This window comes from Solea solea, chromosome 11, assembly GCF_958295425.1.
Source record: "Solea solea chromosome 11, fSolSol10.1, whole genome shotgun sequence".
NCBI lineage: Eukaryota > Metazoa > Chordata > Actinopteri > Pleuronectiformes > Soleidae > Solea > Solea solea.
In genome coordinates this window covers 22739044-22755297 of record NC_081144.1, presented here as the reverse complement: position 1 = coordinate 22755297, position 16254 = coordinate 22739044, and the positions used below count along the sequence as shown (strand labels likewise).

The 16254-nt window shown below is 40.5% G+C and overlaps 1 protein-coding gene across 2 annotated transcripts; it reads right to left on the bottom strand.

The window, feature by feature from the left end:
- Positions 1 to 384: 384 nt before the first annotated feature.
- On the bottom strand, positions 385 to 16254 carry LOC131468654 (deoxynucleoside triphosphate triphosphohydrolase SAMHD1-like). 2 transcript variants are annotated; one of them, XM_058643152.1, is made up of 16 exons: positions 15948 to 16254; positions 15746 to 15812; positions 13685 to 13757; positions 12856 to 13016; positions 11906 to 12021; positions 10997 to 11067; positions 7070 to 7255; positions 6780 to 6880; positions 6579 to 6687; positions 6277 to 6368; positions 6069 to 6184; positions 5453 to 5595; positions 3373 to 3468; positions 3142 to 3246; positions 2275 to 2412; positions 385 to 927 (listed from the first exon to the last, which is right to left on the bottom strand). In XM_058643152.1, the coding sequence occupies exons 1-16, from the start codon at positions 16126 to 16128 to the stop codon at positions 805 to 807; spliced, it is 1878 nt and encodes a 625-aa protein (XP_058499135.1). In that variant the 5' UTR covers positions 16129 to 16254; the 3' UTR covers positions 385 to 804. The 2 variants fall into 2 exon arrangements, with proteins under 2 accessions (XP_058499135.1, XP_058499136.1); XM_058643153.1 differs by lacking the exon at positions 385 to 927 and adding an exon at positions 1980 to 2050.

Sequence of the window (16254 nt, the reverse complement as noted above, 5' to 3'; positions counted from 1 at the left end):
ATAAGTGAGAGTTTAAGCAACAATGGAAATGAACTGTGTGCACGTGTGTCCGCTGGTATTTTAACAAATTCAAATCACAAATGAGAGAAAGAGTTTTATTTCTAAAGCTTTTTTTCCCCAACAGGAAATACCTTCACCCAATGTCGTTACTTTCCCCCTTTTACATTTTTTCCAAATATATATTTTTCTTACTCAAACACAAGAAACCCTGCTATGAGGCAACTTTGATGAGGCTGCATCACACTTTGGTAAAACATTGAAAATGGTATAGAGTAAAAAAATATATAAACACCATTTAAAATATTTTATATATAAGAGGTGAAGCTCAGCAAACTATGGGCAGAACAATAAATAAAGGGCGATATAACAAACCACAACCAAACATAAAAGAGAAATAAATATATTCAAAGTAAGATCAAACCAGATTCCCAAACACTTTCTCAAGTTAAAACCAAGACTCACTGTACCTCATACAGTGCAGTGACAGCTGTAGATCCTCTTTGTGTGTGTGTGTGTGCGTGCGCTCATAATCCAAATACAAGATACGTTATTGCTTAGCATATGGTGAAATAAATGTATCGACTTAAAAATCAGACTTAAAATAAACCCAGATGTAAATAGGCAAAGATGTGTTCGTAACATGATTGAAGGTTATAAAAAAAACCTGAGTTCTTTCTTTTCATCATTAAAACAACTTTTTTTAGCTTTGCTATGCTCATCGACACGCTCACCTTGTAGAAAAATAGAATTCTCTCTCATCTATCCACCAAAATTGTAACAGATGTCTGTGCGCTGCTCCGCTCATTAAAAGCTTAGCTTAGTTTTGGCTCGAAAGCTGTCCGTGCTGCAGCTGCCGTCTTCCTCTTGACTTTGGTTGCTCCAGCTGGCTTTCAGAGGGGTCAGCTCAGGGGCTATTATGTCTCCATCCTGTGTGTGACATCATCAGCAGACATGTGAGGTGTTAACAGGAAGCAGTGCAGGGTCATTAATGAACAGTGCAACATTGCAGTAGCTCTGAGGCCAAACTTCTGATTTATGGCCTCCAGCCACAAGAGGGCGGCAGCATTTCACGTTAGAACTTTAAAAAAATATATTTCATAAAGTAACAAAACGATAATCCAAACATGGCATAAAAAACCTCCACAGAAAAGTGGTTAAAAGACTTTTATTTCGGACATTTCTAACTGGCTAACCTCACCAATATCACAAACTTGAGTATCAGCCGATACCAATATTGTTCAGATACAGTAGTTTTTATTATTTTTTTTCATGATAAAGCTGATCAATCTGACAAAGACCAAGGGAGTCAAATGGAAAGGCCATCACATACACATATATGAAATTAATTAGAATCCAAATTCCTGAAGGACTGTGAAAAATGTGAAATGCTTCCATCCAGAGTAAAATAGAAGGTAAGGGAGCTTTAATGCTCCCATAATACTTTAAATTCTCCTCCAGATTTTAAAGGTACATTATATAAGAAATGCATTATACAAGGTCATAAAATGATTGTTAAAAAAAGATACACATCACACCAAGACACTGGCTTCATGAGGTACCAACGGTAAAGCCAGTATATACAAATAACTACATTTGTGAAATGAGCGGATATTAAGATGGAATACATTTAACAAGACATTTGAGATTTGGGAAACACATTGATTGGCATTTCCTGACATTTTCTAGACCAAATGATTTCTTGTTTAAATCCAGAAAATAATTGACAGAATAATCGATTTATAAAAAATAATTAGTTAGCTGCAACCCCCACTTTTACTGATTCCACTTATAAAAAAACAAATCATTGGTGGTGCATCTATTAGTTGACTTCACGGCCCCGTTTACATTAGAATGATTGTGTTTTCTGTGATCAGATAGTGATTGGATAGCACTTCACCACATGCATCTACACCTGGTAGTAGCATGCGTCTCCAGTGTCCACATCACGATCCAATTGCTATCCGATCGCGATGCCCCGCCCCCCCCCCCCCCCCATCATCTTCCGCTCTTTTCTGCAAAGATTTCCAGCAGCAGACTACGGCATCACTTCCTGTGTGTCACCATATCAAAAAGAACAGAAGTTAGCAGTGCGTGACGCCGCGCTATTGTATGGACCCCTCTTTGCTTTTTTTGTTTTGAAGAAGGGAAGGAAGTCGTCTGTGGAAATGAAATCACAGCAGGGCCACACATACAGAAACAAACAACCATCCCACTCTCAAATACACTTCTACAATTATTAACACTGCAGCAGCAGCAGCAGATGACTTTTATTACCTGAGGCTTTGTGAAGTCCATGTCCATGCACCACTTGACAAAGTGCTTCTTGGCAGCGTCCAGACTGGTGTCATCAGTCTTCTTGAAATAGACCGTGATCAGCTGCTCAGCAAACTGCTCTGGCAGGAGTTTTGACACCTGACGAGAATGGCAGCAGCATATAGTCGTTCATTTTTGAGCTATACATTTTAAAATGTAGGCAGTGGCATGGGGCGGGGCAATGTGTGGATATTATATCTATATCGTGAGATGAGACAAGATATGCTTTATATATAATTTGGGAAATATTGTAAATGAAATATTCTATATCGATAATTTTTTTTTTTCATAATTTCATAATCGATGAATCTGTCGATTATTTTTTCAATTAATCGTTTAGTCCATAAATGTTGGAAAACCTTAAAAAATGTTGATTGGTGTTGGTCAAATCTGGAAATGATGATGTTCTCAAATGTCTTGTTTTGTCCACAAACCAAAAATGATTAACTCTGAATGATCTTCGTTATCCAGAGCAAAGAATTGAAGAAAATACTAAGAAGCTTAAACAATCGGAAAGCTTGTTTCAATCATGAAAAAAAGGTATCATCTGAAATGAAAGGTAATAACTGCATTTAAAGGTCATGTAATACAGATCATAAAGTCCAGAGAAACAACATGTGTGCAGCTTTATATCCACATTTATAACCTCATATCTAGGGCTGCATGACTCATTTATAAATCAATTACTAAATAAAATTTTGGTTTGTGATCACATTGGAGAATGTCGACAGATTAATCGAGTATGATAATATAATCATTAGTTGCAGCCCTACATCCATTAAATGGTGGTGGTGACTCGTGTACATAAGGATTTTAGCTCCATCCTACCTGTTTCTTGACTATCTTGATGGCTTTAGTTGGGTCTTCCTTGCAGTAGAAACGCACTTTGTTGATGGGGTTCTTTTCCTTCATTCCATAGTCCATACCAATGACCTAAAAGAAAGGGCATACAAAACTAAATCAACTTCAATTCTCAATAAGGTATTATTTTTGTTCACCCTATATCATATGCCAGAATATAAAGTAAGGGATTAAAAAGAAATGAAATGAAAAACCCACACTTATTTCAAAGTCCTCGGGGTTTAGATTGACACCCCGAGTGTTGTTCTGAGGAAAGGCCTCTGCCAGTTCTTTTTTCCAGATGTTTTTCTTCTCCTGACAGAGGTGAAAGAAAGAAAAGTGTCATGTCAGTTCATCTTGGTATCGTTGGCTTCCATAATGTTGTAGGACTGCCTGGATTGTTCCTGCTCTCAAAACATGATTCCATCTGAGCAGTGAAACTTCAAATTTGAATATGTAAACTTCAAATTTGAATATGTAAATGTCAAATTTGAATATGTTAACTTCAAATTTGAATTTGGAATAACTTCAAATATGAATTTGGAATAACTTCAAATTTGAATATGTAAATGTACAATTTGACTTTGGAATAACTTCAAATTTGAATTTGGAATAACTTCAAATTTGAATTTGGAATGGTTACCAACTCCCAATATCACGGTATTGTTGTGTCAGATCACGCTCCTGTACAATTAGATATTAATTTCCAAATAACATCCTTCTGCAGCGAACTTGGGCAAATAGATCAATCAATCAATGACCACCCAGACATTTCTCGCCGCACATTGTGGGAATCACATAAAGCCTATATTAGAGGTCAGATCATTTCCTATGTAGCACATAAAAATAAAGAACAAAATAAACATCTGCTGGAAAATGAACAGTCTATTGCGGACATCGATAGAAAATGCTCAATACATTCCACACCAGAACTACATAAAGAGCGCACCTTTTTACAAACGGAATTCAATGATCTTTCTACCAGTAATGTAGTAAGTCATTTGCTTAAAACTAAACAGAACAACTTGGCTTGGCTATAAAACCTCTGGACATTGCAATCAGGGTTGATGAGAGGATTATGGGCATCACAAGAGGAAACTCAACCCATAAGACTGCGCTCTACACTGATGACTTGCTCCTCTTTATCACTAACCCAAGCCCCTTTGTGCCCCTTTCTGTCCTTCAAAGCCCTGGTAAGAGACCACAATATTCCAAAATCTCACTTCTTCAGATATATTCAGGCTCGCAGTTTTGCCTCCAAACATTTCCCAACCTACCCCAAGCCGCCAAACAAAGACTCCACGTATGATTTGCTAAATCTCGATCTTTGGAACAGGGGTCTGATTTCCAAGGCATATAACATTATTCACAATATAGACTCTCCATCATACTCTAAAACCAGAGAAAGCTGGGAACGAGACACAGGAATATCAATTCCTGGTATTGTCTGGGCTAAGTGCGTCCTCAACATTCATACTTCCTCCATCTGTATAAGGCATGGGCTGATTCAATTTAAAGTATTCCACAGGTTGCACTATTCCAATGACAGGCTAGCCAAAATATACCCATCTGTTCTCCCCACCTGTCCTAAGTGTGGCAGCCCAGTGTCACTGGGCCACATGTTGTGGTCCTGTCCTTCCCTAGCTGATTTTTGGTCCTCCATTTTCAATTGTTTATCAGTTTTATGCAAAGCATCTCTCAAACCCAATCCCCTCACTGCTGTATTTGGAACCCTATCCCCAGAAATATATACCACTAATGCTCAAAAGAGAGCAGTAGCATTCTGCAGCCTCATAACCCGCAGGGTGATTCTAACGAATTGGAAATCTAACAAATGCCTGTCCTTCAGGAGGTGGATCCAGGAGATGTTATCTCTACTCCAGCTAGAAAAAATAAGGCACACACTGAAGGCTTCCTGTGACGCATACACCAGAGTGTGGTCTCCCTTTGTTGGGTATGTAAAGGAGTTGAATCTGTAACGTGTCATGTTATTTAAATGCTTTCTCTTGTCAATCCGTTTGTATGACTGGCCTATTGATGTCATGCTTCTGTAGTATCTCTGGATCTTACTTTTTTTTTTTCCTCACTCTTGGCCCAAGGGAGGGAATACGGGGAGGGTAATAAAGTTTTTGTTTATATATTCGAAAAGTCATAAAAAAATGTTTTGTTTGGAATTTGGAATAACTTCTAATTTGAATTTGGAATAACTTCAAATTTGAAAGTCTTTTTTAAAAACCAAATCAACAGTTTTCTCGTGTACATGTGCACTCATTCATATAAAAAGAACAGAGACACACACCTCGGTGACGACCTCCAGAGGTTCCTGCGGGTGAGTTCGGCCCAGACACTTGTAGAGGCGTCGACAGACAATGTTGCGAAGAATCTGCCTGGCCTCGGCCAGTTCTTTGGAGGACGAGTGGAGTATTTGTTCAAACACATGATCTATCGCAGAAACACAAGTTTTACGGTTTGTTTTTCTTCCACAACAACAACAGCTGATGAGGCACGTGACGTCACCACCTGACATCAGAAGGCAGAAGATACTGTACACGCCGAAACTGGTTAACAAGGTAAAGACTTCCTTTTGTCTTAAAAACTAAAATCTAAGTTCACTCAGTAGACATAATGAACTTTCACAACATATGGGAGAAACAGAAATCAAGTGTTAAGGGAAGATTATTAAGGAATATTGTTTGTTGAACTAGTTTGTGTAATCACTTATTATATTTTGCATTCAGAGCAGTTAATGGCAATGACAAATCACTGCTCTTATAGATTTATGTTCTTTTGTGAGTCCTCTAACTGATGTGTATACAACTTTGAAACAATAGTCCAATGTTGATATATCTATCTATCTATAAATCATTTCATTTTATTTTATGAGAAAGTATCCATTGTGTTTTCCATATATACACCTGTCAGTTTGGTGTAAGCCTCCATGTCGTCTATGGCACCGGAGAGAGTGAAGGTCTTCCCTCCTGAGCCTTCAATCTGAATGTATGGATCTGCTTTTAAAAAGGCCTCCGTGATCCTGGACGATGACCAAAACGACATCATCACTGTCCAAGGATACAATATCAACAAAGTCTAGAAGCGAACGTGTCACAGGAAGCTGCTACTCACATGGTCTCTATGATGTTGCCAACCTTGTGCTGATAAGCTCTTCTGTGGAGACAGTTCCTGGTGTGGAACATGTCGTACAGATTACCCACCTCCTGTAAAGAAAGAAAGAATGAAAGAAAGAAGGAGAACGAGAGAGAGCGCAGGTGACATTTCCACTGAATTGTTCTTCCCAGCTGACATTGGGTGAAAGCTGAGATAAAACCCTAGGCCTAAACAGATCGCAAGTCCATCACAGGGCCACTGTCCATAGTAACACAAATAAAAAATGGAATAAAAGCTGATTAAAAGTCGAAAGCCCTCACCTTGTCTCGTGTACAGATGTTCTTCTGCCCTTCCACCTCGCACACTCGGGCAAACTTGAGGAAGCGGCGGTAGTCAAAGTTGTTTTGGATGCCCAGGTGGTGGCAGTCCCTGAGAGGAAGAGGAGAGAAAGAGACAGGCCGTTAAACTGACAACACATCTTAGTGAGTATTAAACAAAATAACAAACCAACAAGAATTCACCTGGCAAAGTAGTCCCACTTGTCCACATCGATGCCCGTGTTTTTGTTGGACACAATTTCATAGAGAAAGGACTTGTCTTCTGGGCGGCCTCTGTACCGCCACTGGGGAGACAACAGACAACTGTAGAGTTAGAGTTTAAGGAATTTGTTTGTTGGGATTTTTTGGTCCATATTCTCTCGGACTTGGTCATTTTACTTCAGCTATATCTTTTTAATATTATTACAAATAATGTTCATGCCCATCCATACCTGGCAATAAACCATAAAAAAACAACCCTTAATGATGCTTACAGGTTTTTTCACACTGGCAGAATTTGCAGCTTTCTCTTGATCTCCGTTAAGGTCCAGTGGTCCTGCGATCTGTTCCTTGATGAAGACCAGGTCCTCTGGCAACACCAGGCCATGCTGCTCCATCACCGGCTTTAAGTCATTGTCTTTGACCAGGTAATCAAACATGGCTAATGAGGCAGTCTCGTGCTGAAACAGACACAGACTCGTCTATCAAGACTGGCACTTGGAGACTCTCATGACTCAAATAGAAACAGTTTATTATCGGAGTTAACAATATGACAGGATAGAAGAATGACAGCTTATCAGTCTCGTTTGCCAAACAGAAGGTTTGTGGTAAAAAGCTTACATAATAACTGTGTGCTAAGCAGCTTTTTGTGACTCTAAACACCGACGCTTATCTCTCTGAACACTACACCTTCGACCTCAAAGATAAGTGATGTTAACGAGGTTATAGAAGAGTCCTGTGTTCCAATATTTACAAAAGCTGAAACAAGCTCCTGTTAACGTTAAAGGGGACGTATTATGCAAAATCAACTTTTTAATCATTTTAATACTTACAGTGGGTACGGAAAGTATTCAGACCCCTTTAAATGTTTCACTCTTTGTTTCATTGCAGCCATTTGCTAAAATCAAATAAGTTCATTTTATTTCCCTTTAATGTACACTCAGCACCACATCTTGACAGAAATAAAACAGAATTGCATATTTATTAAAGAAAAACTGAAATAGCACATGGTCATAAGTATTCAGACCCTTTGCTGTGACACTCATATTTAACTCACACGCTGCCCATTTCTTCTGATCCTCCTTGAGATGGTTCTGCTCCTTCATTGGAGTCCAGCTGTGTTTAATTAAACTGATTGGACTTGATCAGGGAAGGCACACACCTGTCTATATAAGACCTTACAGCTCACAGTGCAAATAAGAATAATGAGGTTGAAGGAACTGCCCAAGGAGCTCAGAGACAGAATTGTGGCAAGGCACAGATCTGGCTAAGGCTACAAAATAATTTCTGCAGCACTTAATGTTCCTAAGAGCACAGTGGCCTCCATAATCCTTAAATGGAAGAAGTTTGGATTGACCAGAACTCTTCCTAGACCTGGCCGTCCAGCTAAACTGAGCAATCGTGGGAGAAGAGCCTTGGTGAGAGAGGTAAAGAAGAACCCAAAGATCACTGTGGCTGAGCTCCAGAGATGCAGTAGGGAGACGGGAGAAAGTTCCACAAAGTCAACTATCACTGCAGCCCTCCACCAGTCGGGGCTTTATGGCAGAGTGGCCCGACGGAAGCCTCTCCTCAGTGCAAGACATATGAAAGCCTGCATAGAGTTTGCCAAAAAACACATGAAGGACTCCTAGACTATGAGAAATAAGATTCTCTGGTCTGATGAGACCAAGATTTAACATTTTGGCATTATTCTAAGTGGTATGTGTGGAGAAAACCAAGCACTGCCCAATACAATCCCAACAGTGAAACATGGTGGTGGCAGCGTCATGCTATGGGGGTGTTTTTCAGCTGCAGGGACAGGACGACTGGTTACAATTGAATGAAAGATGAATGCGGCCAAGTACAGAGATATCCTGGAAGAAAACCTCTTCCAGAGTGCTCAGGACCTCAGACTGGGCTGAAGGTTCACCTTCCAACAAGACAATGACCCTAAGCACACAGCTAAAATAACGAAGGAGTGGCTTCGGAACAACTCTGTGACCATTCTTGACTGGCCCAGCCAGAGCCCTGACCTAAACCAATTGAGCATCTCTGGAGAGACCTGAAAATGGCTGTTCACCAACGTTCACCATCCAACCTGACAGAACTGGAGAGGATCTGCAAGGAAGAATGGCAGAGGATCCCCAAATCCAGGTGTGAAAAACTTGTTGCATCATTCCCAAGAAGACTCATGGCTGTACTAGCTCAAAAGGGTGCTTCTACTCAATACTGAGCAAAGGGTCTGAATACTTATGACCATGTGATATTTCAGTTTTTCTTTTGTTATAAATTTGCAAAAATTTCTACATTTCTGTTTTCTTTCTGTCAATATGGGCTGCTGATTGTACATTAATGAGAAATAAAATGAACTTTTTTGATTTTAGCAAATGGCTGCAATGAAACAAAGAGTGAAACATTTAAAGGGGTCTGAATGCTTTCCGTACCCACTGTATATTTGGGACTCTGGAGGCCCTACCAGTCGCCAAAGTGTGGAAAAAGAATACTCAGTCCTTTTTTCGTGGTCCCCCTTAGTGTAAGTATAGGCAATAAAACACGCAATGTTGAATTCCCTGCGCATTATGACGGCAGCATGCGCAATTCACCGCGAATGTTACCACCCCACCAGTAAGTTTACTTCGAGAGCTCCACCTTAGCTCATTATGTCAACGCGGAGGGACAAGTGTGCTGTTGGTGGCTGCACAGTGGAGCACAGTGTTTTACACAAACTTCCAGCCTCAGAGTATTTTATATATGAAGCTAATGTGCCGGATAAAGTCAGCAAACGTGTGTTCGCACCACTTCGCATCAGACTGCGGCCAGCGGTCGCCGTATTTAGTCAGCGACCGCATTTCACCGACGTACAAACACACACATTTTTAAGAAAAGGTCAAACAGAGCTCATAACTGACCATTCTGCCACGTCCTAATTAAAAGTATTTGTTCAGTATGTCCTCTATGACCGGAGCACAGACTCAGTCAGCGGCAGTTTATGCAGCTCGCCGGTGGCGATCAGTGGTGCTGTCCTTAAGTGTTTTTAAGTGATTTACAGTTCGGCACTGTTCGGCTTGATCCTTGTGTCGGACGTCTCTTCCTGTGACGGCACTCTCGCTGTTTTCCGCGCACGCTGCCATGTTGATATTGTCAGAGAACTAGTGGAGGGAGGGGGGGAGGTATGGAGCGGAGGGAACAGGAGCTGAGTGAGCGCAGTAAAAAGGACAAATCAGAAACCCCTGGAAGAAGTGGGTGTGTGTTTGCCTGTGTCTCATTTGCATATAAAGGGACCAGGCACAAAACCAAGCGTTCTGAAAGGGGCGGGTTTAGCAGGGTTATTGAACTGCTATGGTGCTTCATCCTTATGGTATTTTGACCAAAGCATGTCACTGACATGTTCATTAGGACACCAGGGAACTATTTTAACTTGGAAAAATAGGGTATAATATGTCCCCTTTAATGACACCTGTTTAAAGTGATAGATTTAGGTTGTTTTTTTAAGTTTATAGGGCTAATTGCACAACAGCCAGCCGGAGATTTACTCTCACTGAAAATATGGCTGCTCGTGGGGACACAAACGGAACAAACTTAACCACTCGATGGTCTCGGCACCATGGGTGTGCACTAGAGCTGAAACAATGAATCGATTATTAAATGATTACTTAATTAATCGCCAACTATTTTGATAATCGATTAATCGGTTCAAAGCTTTTTTTCCACGATTAAAACAAGATTTCCGATTGTTTAAGCTTCTTAAATGTGAATATTTTCTCCATTTCTTTGCTCTGGATAACAAAGAAATCATTAAAAGTGAATCATTTTGAAAAGTGAATCAAATGATTAATCGATTAATCAAGAAAATAATCGACAGATTAATCGATTATGAAAATAATTGTTAGTTGCAGCTCTACTGTGCACACCGCAGTCAGCGCGAACTAAGTGTCATTGAATTAAAATGTGTCAAAAAATTATTCTGAATCGAATTGTAACTGAAGGGATTGGAATTGAATTAAATCCAGAGATTCTAAAAGATCCACACAAGATTAGATCTGGTGACCCTGCCCTTCATTCAAATACAAAGAAGAAAAATAAGAAAACTATTGCGTCTGATAGTGTTCATGTGTGAGATGGAGGGATCACTCAGGACAGGATTTTCTGATGTGGTCATATTTGATCTTGTATCTCCTTGACCTGCTGGCTTTGACACAAAGTATAAACCCAAGTTATCTTACCTTCCACTTAATTCCTGGACGTGCCTTTGGGATGAACGTCCCATCAAACATATGGGAAAATGGTCCATGGCCTAAGAAGGAAATATACACATATACAGTTGAAACCAGAAGTTTACATACACTGTATAAAAAGACACATATGTGAAATACTGGGGGTGGCAGCTTCATGTTGTGGGGTTGTTTTGCTGCAGGAGGGTCTGGTGCACTTCACAAAACAGATGGCATTATGAGGAAAGAACATTATGTGGAAATACTGAAACAACAACTCAAGACATCAGCCAGGAAGTTGAAGCTTGGACGCAAATGGGTCTTCCAAATGGACAATGACCTGAAGCATACTGCTTCTGAATCAATCTGGAAACTGCATCCAAGAATGAACCAGACTTGTGCAAGTCCACAATTCTCTTCCTGATATCTTTTGACTTTCCCATGATGTTACACAAAGAAGCAGTGTGTTTCAAGTGTGCCTTAAAATACATCTACAGGTGTGTCTCTAATTAACTCAAATGTTGTCAATAAACCTATCAGAAGCTTCCAAAGACATGACACCTTCATTTGGGCTTTCCCAAATTGTTTAAAGGCATAATAATCTTAGTGTATGTAAACTTCTGACTTTGAAGAAAGTAATAAAAAAATGTCTATTCTCTCATTATTCTGACATTTAGCAAATAGAAATAATTTTGGAAAAGTGATTGTGTGATTTCATGTCAGACAGTGAGAAAAAAAAGCATATGTGTCTTTTTGTGTATGTGTATGTAAACTTGTGGTTTCAACTGTATGTGTGTGTGTGTATATAAATGAGTAATTCCTTTGCACTAAGCTACTTGAATTCTATATCCACCAAAGACATTTGCTTTCTATTCTTACTAAAACGATACTTAAATCCAGTTAATACATCTGCTCACTCACCGAGGTCATGGCAGAGCCCAGCGATCTGCACACAAAGGATGTCTCTGCGAGAGATGAGGAGTTCTGGCTGCCTCTCATTAAGAGCTTGTACAAGTTGCCCTGCCAGGTAACCAACCCTGTACACACACACAGACACACACATCAAAATCATTTTAAGTCTTCAAATTCAGGTTTGTTTTTTTTCCCCCCGATGTGTTAGTGTGAGGTACTGATACATCAATGCTGACTGTGCTGTGTGCCACCACCATTTCGTGGACTCTTCTTTGTGTTTCCCGTCAGAGGCCAACCTGTTTGCAGCAGTCTCGCTTCATGACAACAAATGTTGCAGTTGTCTGCGTTTTCTTTTTTTGACACAAAAACACATAGGGCTTTGACTTTTTATCAGAAATTTGGAGATCAGTTCTAACTTGAGTCGGGACGTTCAAAATTAAAAACCTGTTGAGGTTCAAAATCTAAAGGCTGCAAGGGCTTCAGACGGTGTGCAGGAATGAGAAAGCTGTGAGTGTGGTTTGACCTGAATCTATGCACCTTTACTCAGCAGAAGAAAACGGTGAAGTTACGTTGATTTGTGGTGAGACTGGAGGACAAAAACGAAGCAGGCAATCACAACACTGGAGTATATACAATCAAGCATGTGTGTGTGTGTGTGCATATGGGAAGGAGGGTAGTACAATCCAAATAAATTTGACCTCATCAGAAAAGCTGTAAAGCTGAAAAATATTTAGGTTTTCTTGAAAGTTACACATTACCACCACAGTCCATGATATCTTAAGAATATGTTCACTACGTTATCAAACTAGAACTGGAAACTGAAAAGATCGTATTCCGCGGATCATATTCTATCACGTATTCTCTTCTTTGTTCAGGATGTGCGTGCAACGGCAGCGCAGTGAGTCACTACCTCATATCAACAAACAAAGGCTGGGTCAGACTTCTAAGTGACTACACACCCAATGGAGTGTTCAAATCGGTTGTGTGATGCTCCGGGGAAAACAAAGTAGGTCCCTCCAAGCTGCTTGATGTTGCGCAGCCTCTGGAACTGAGGTGTGTCTATGATTTTGATGAGAAGAGGGTGCAACTCCACATGTCCATGAACTGGATCATTGAACACCTAAAAACGAGAGGAACACAAGCGGATATAAAAACAACAAAACCTCACGTAACCATAACTGTGACGTTGGACATCCAAAACAAACAGCAAATGTTTGCTTTATCATTTTAGAATAAACACGATATGGTTTTTGCAGCCTTACATTTTCACCACTAGTTGCAACTATTTCTTCTACACTGCATCTTTAATTCTTGACATCCTTCAATACAACTTGTCAAATGCAATTTTCATCTTCTACCTTTATCTTATAAATGTAGCTGTGACTTTTACTTTTAACTCTGGGACTTGGTGCCTGTTGACCCTGGGAACAGAATGTTCTACCACTATCACAAGACATCTTGTATTTAACTGGCGTTGTTTGTGTCTGGTGATGATGAATCTTCCACTTCTCAAGGTTTCTGGCACAGTGGCTATTGGCTGGTAACTAATGAAGGTCATGTTATGTTATGTCTATGGGCCCCTCAATCATATTATTATTATTATTATTGTTAGCCAGGTGTTGCCTCCACCTTGAAAAGGCACGTCTGTGTGCTCTGATAAAACCGCTTTCAAGAAAAGCGTGTTTTTACTGAGAGAGCAGTCAAAAAAAAAACTAAAAAACTAAAGAGGAAGTGATTCTCTGTGATTTTGTTTTCTGTTGTTATCTCTATTATGCAGCAGCTGGTTACCTTGGTTGGCTCCCCTGCTATCTGCCATAGCTTCCTGAGACTGTGCAGGATCTGCAGACGGTCACCAAGGCACCTGCACAACACAGTAAAACAAACAGGATGAAGAGAAGAGTGAAAGAACTGAAGAGAGAAAACAGTTGGTAGCGGCAATCGATTCATCGTTTTTATTTTTTATTTTTGCAAAAATAAATACCAATATTCTGAGTTCTTTGTTTTTTTTTTTAATGATAGTGTTGTGGCAAAAATTGACGTACGGTGTCTGGTGAAGAAGTAAAGTTGACTGTTGAAGCGTGGTTTATTGTTTGCAAAGAGAGTCAAGATGGCTCTGAGGGTTATCTGTGCAGCTGGGGAAGATGACCTTGGGTCCCAGGATCCGGCAGGTCTGTGAATCCGTTTGCTCCAAGTCAGTGTTTCTCAAACATTTTCAGAGCAAGGACCACTTAACCTATAAAAATACACTCACGGACCACCTAACTCGAATCAGTCCCAAAACGGTTGCGGTCAGCGGTGTCGCAAACCGGTCCACTGTTCAAGTCAGACGATGCCAAAAAACTAGTTGTTTTTTTTATTTGATATTGAAGACAACACGTATATGTTGTGTTTAGACTAAGGGTGTAGGGATTAAGATGTGCATTTAGGGTTAGAGGTGAGAAGTGCTAAAAGCATTCAGGTCAAAGGTGAATAAAGGTAATGCCTTAGATCTGCTTCTATGACCAGTGTCTGGTATTATGCTGCACGAATGATGTGTATGTTGAGATATGTTGAAACAGGCAATATATGACAACAAATGTTATTTTCCATGACAGACAGTAAACCGAATATCTTTGGTGTGGGGACAAAACAAGACATTTGAGGATGTGATCATGCAGAGGTTTGGGAACCATCAACCCTTTCCTCTATTTTCTGAAATTGTATGGACCAAATTACTTTGCCCCATTAATCAAGACAATCATTGACAAATTAAACCCATAATGAGAATGATCTAAAGCCCAAATCAGAGACAAGGACAGGGTGACAGCAGAGAGAGGAGGAGGAGGACAGCTGTCGATTTGGAATCAGGATGCCTTGCAAAATTAAATCTGCTTTTTGAACGACAATATTGTAGACTAAGGCGTCTCTTTATTCCCTCCTTTCATGCTCATGTCATTCGACAGCATTTTTGGACTGAAAACTGAAGGATGATTTCCTTTGTGAGAGTCAGTGGTTTATACTTATTATATAAGTATATATTATTTCATTCTTTTTTTTTTTCCATTTTCTGACATTCGTCTATGATGTGCTATATTTGTGGTTTCCCAAACCTCCTGCATGGCACCAAAGTTTGGAGGAAAATGGTAAATGAATTAAAACTTCATTTTATGCAGGAATATTTAGTTCAAAACATGCACACGTAAATCTTAACTACAGGATTATTCTACAAATGTGTTCAGGGACTGATGCTACAAGCACAAGTTGAATTTCCGTAGTTAATTCGACGTTCCTTACGATGCATGTGTAGAAAACACCGCGTTTTTACACCCCGTTTGAGTTTTGTCGACAAAATACAAAATATTTGCAAGCCGTCTATTTCAGAGAAGTGGGAGGAGTTTCCAGTTCGGTCAATGTGTCTTCCAAAATCAGCAGTTGCCATGGTTACCATCAGTTGGCAGCAGCTCTGGGTCAGCAGGGGGAGGTGGCATGTAGTCGTGCTACAACGGCTACAACCACAGCACTGTGTTTTTTTCCCTCTGACACGCTTGCAGGATGTCCGATTGCCCTACATTACATATGCGAATATAATACTCTGATCCCTCCTCTTACAATATATTGCACTATATGTTAAAAACTTATTCTGGCGTCAATATTTCAGAACTGGATATGTTATGGACATGGTACACAGCCTAGTGTTGTGTACCATGAATACTTACAGTATTCATGAAACCATGTATACACACAAAATGCAGAACTATGACCCAGGCCTGACTCGACCCCAACGGCCCCCCCATAGTCCCTATTCCCTGGGATCCCTAAGTCTCTTGAAACGCCCCTGCACAGCCTCACAGGTCGGTGGAAACAACTTACTTCACTCCAATCTTCTCCAGATCAGGTTCCTCCAGATACCTCATCCCGACTCCTGTGATGTTTTGTGCTGAATTGCAGAACGAAGGGCAGTTTGAACGTTAGCTCAAAGTCACAAACACAGCACGACTGATTATTAGCACTGAACAATGCAACAAGCCCTCACATTGGAGCTGTCAAACCAAACCAAACCAAACCAACTAACCTCTGAATGTGTCTTCCCACTCTACAAGACCTTCTCTTCGTAGGTACTGACACGTTTCCTCGACTCCCCACTGCGAGTAGTCGGAGTCCTGCAGCCCGACCACCAGTGCTCTCTTCTCCGGCGTTTTCCAGCAGACACCGGGGCTCGAGTTTTGCTCTAAAGGTCGCTTTCGACTCGCCATGTTTTTCCTGACGAGCAGCCGGTTATTCGTGTCGACACGAGCGCGTTAAAAGCCGGTAGTGTTGCCCGCCACGCTGCCTGTGTCACAGCTGATCACATTGAGCCGGGCGCTGAAAAATACCCGGGG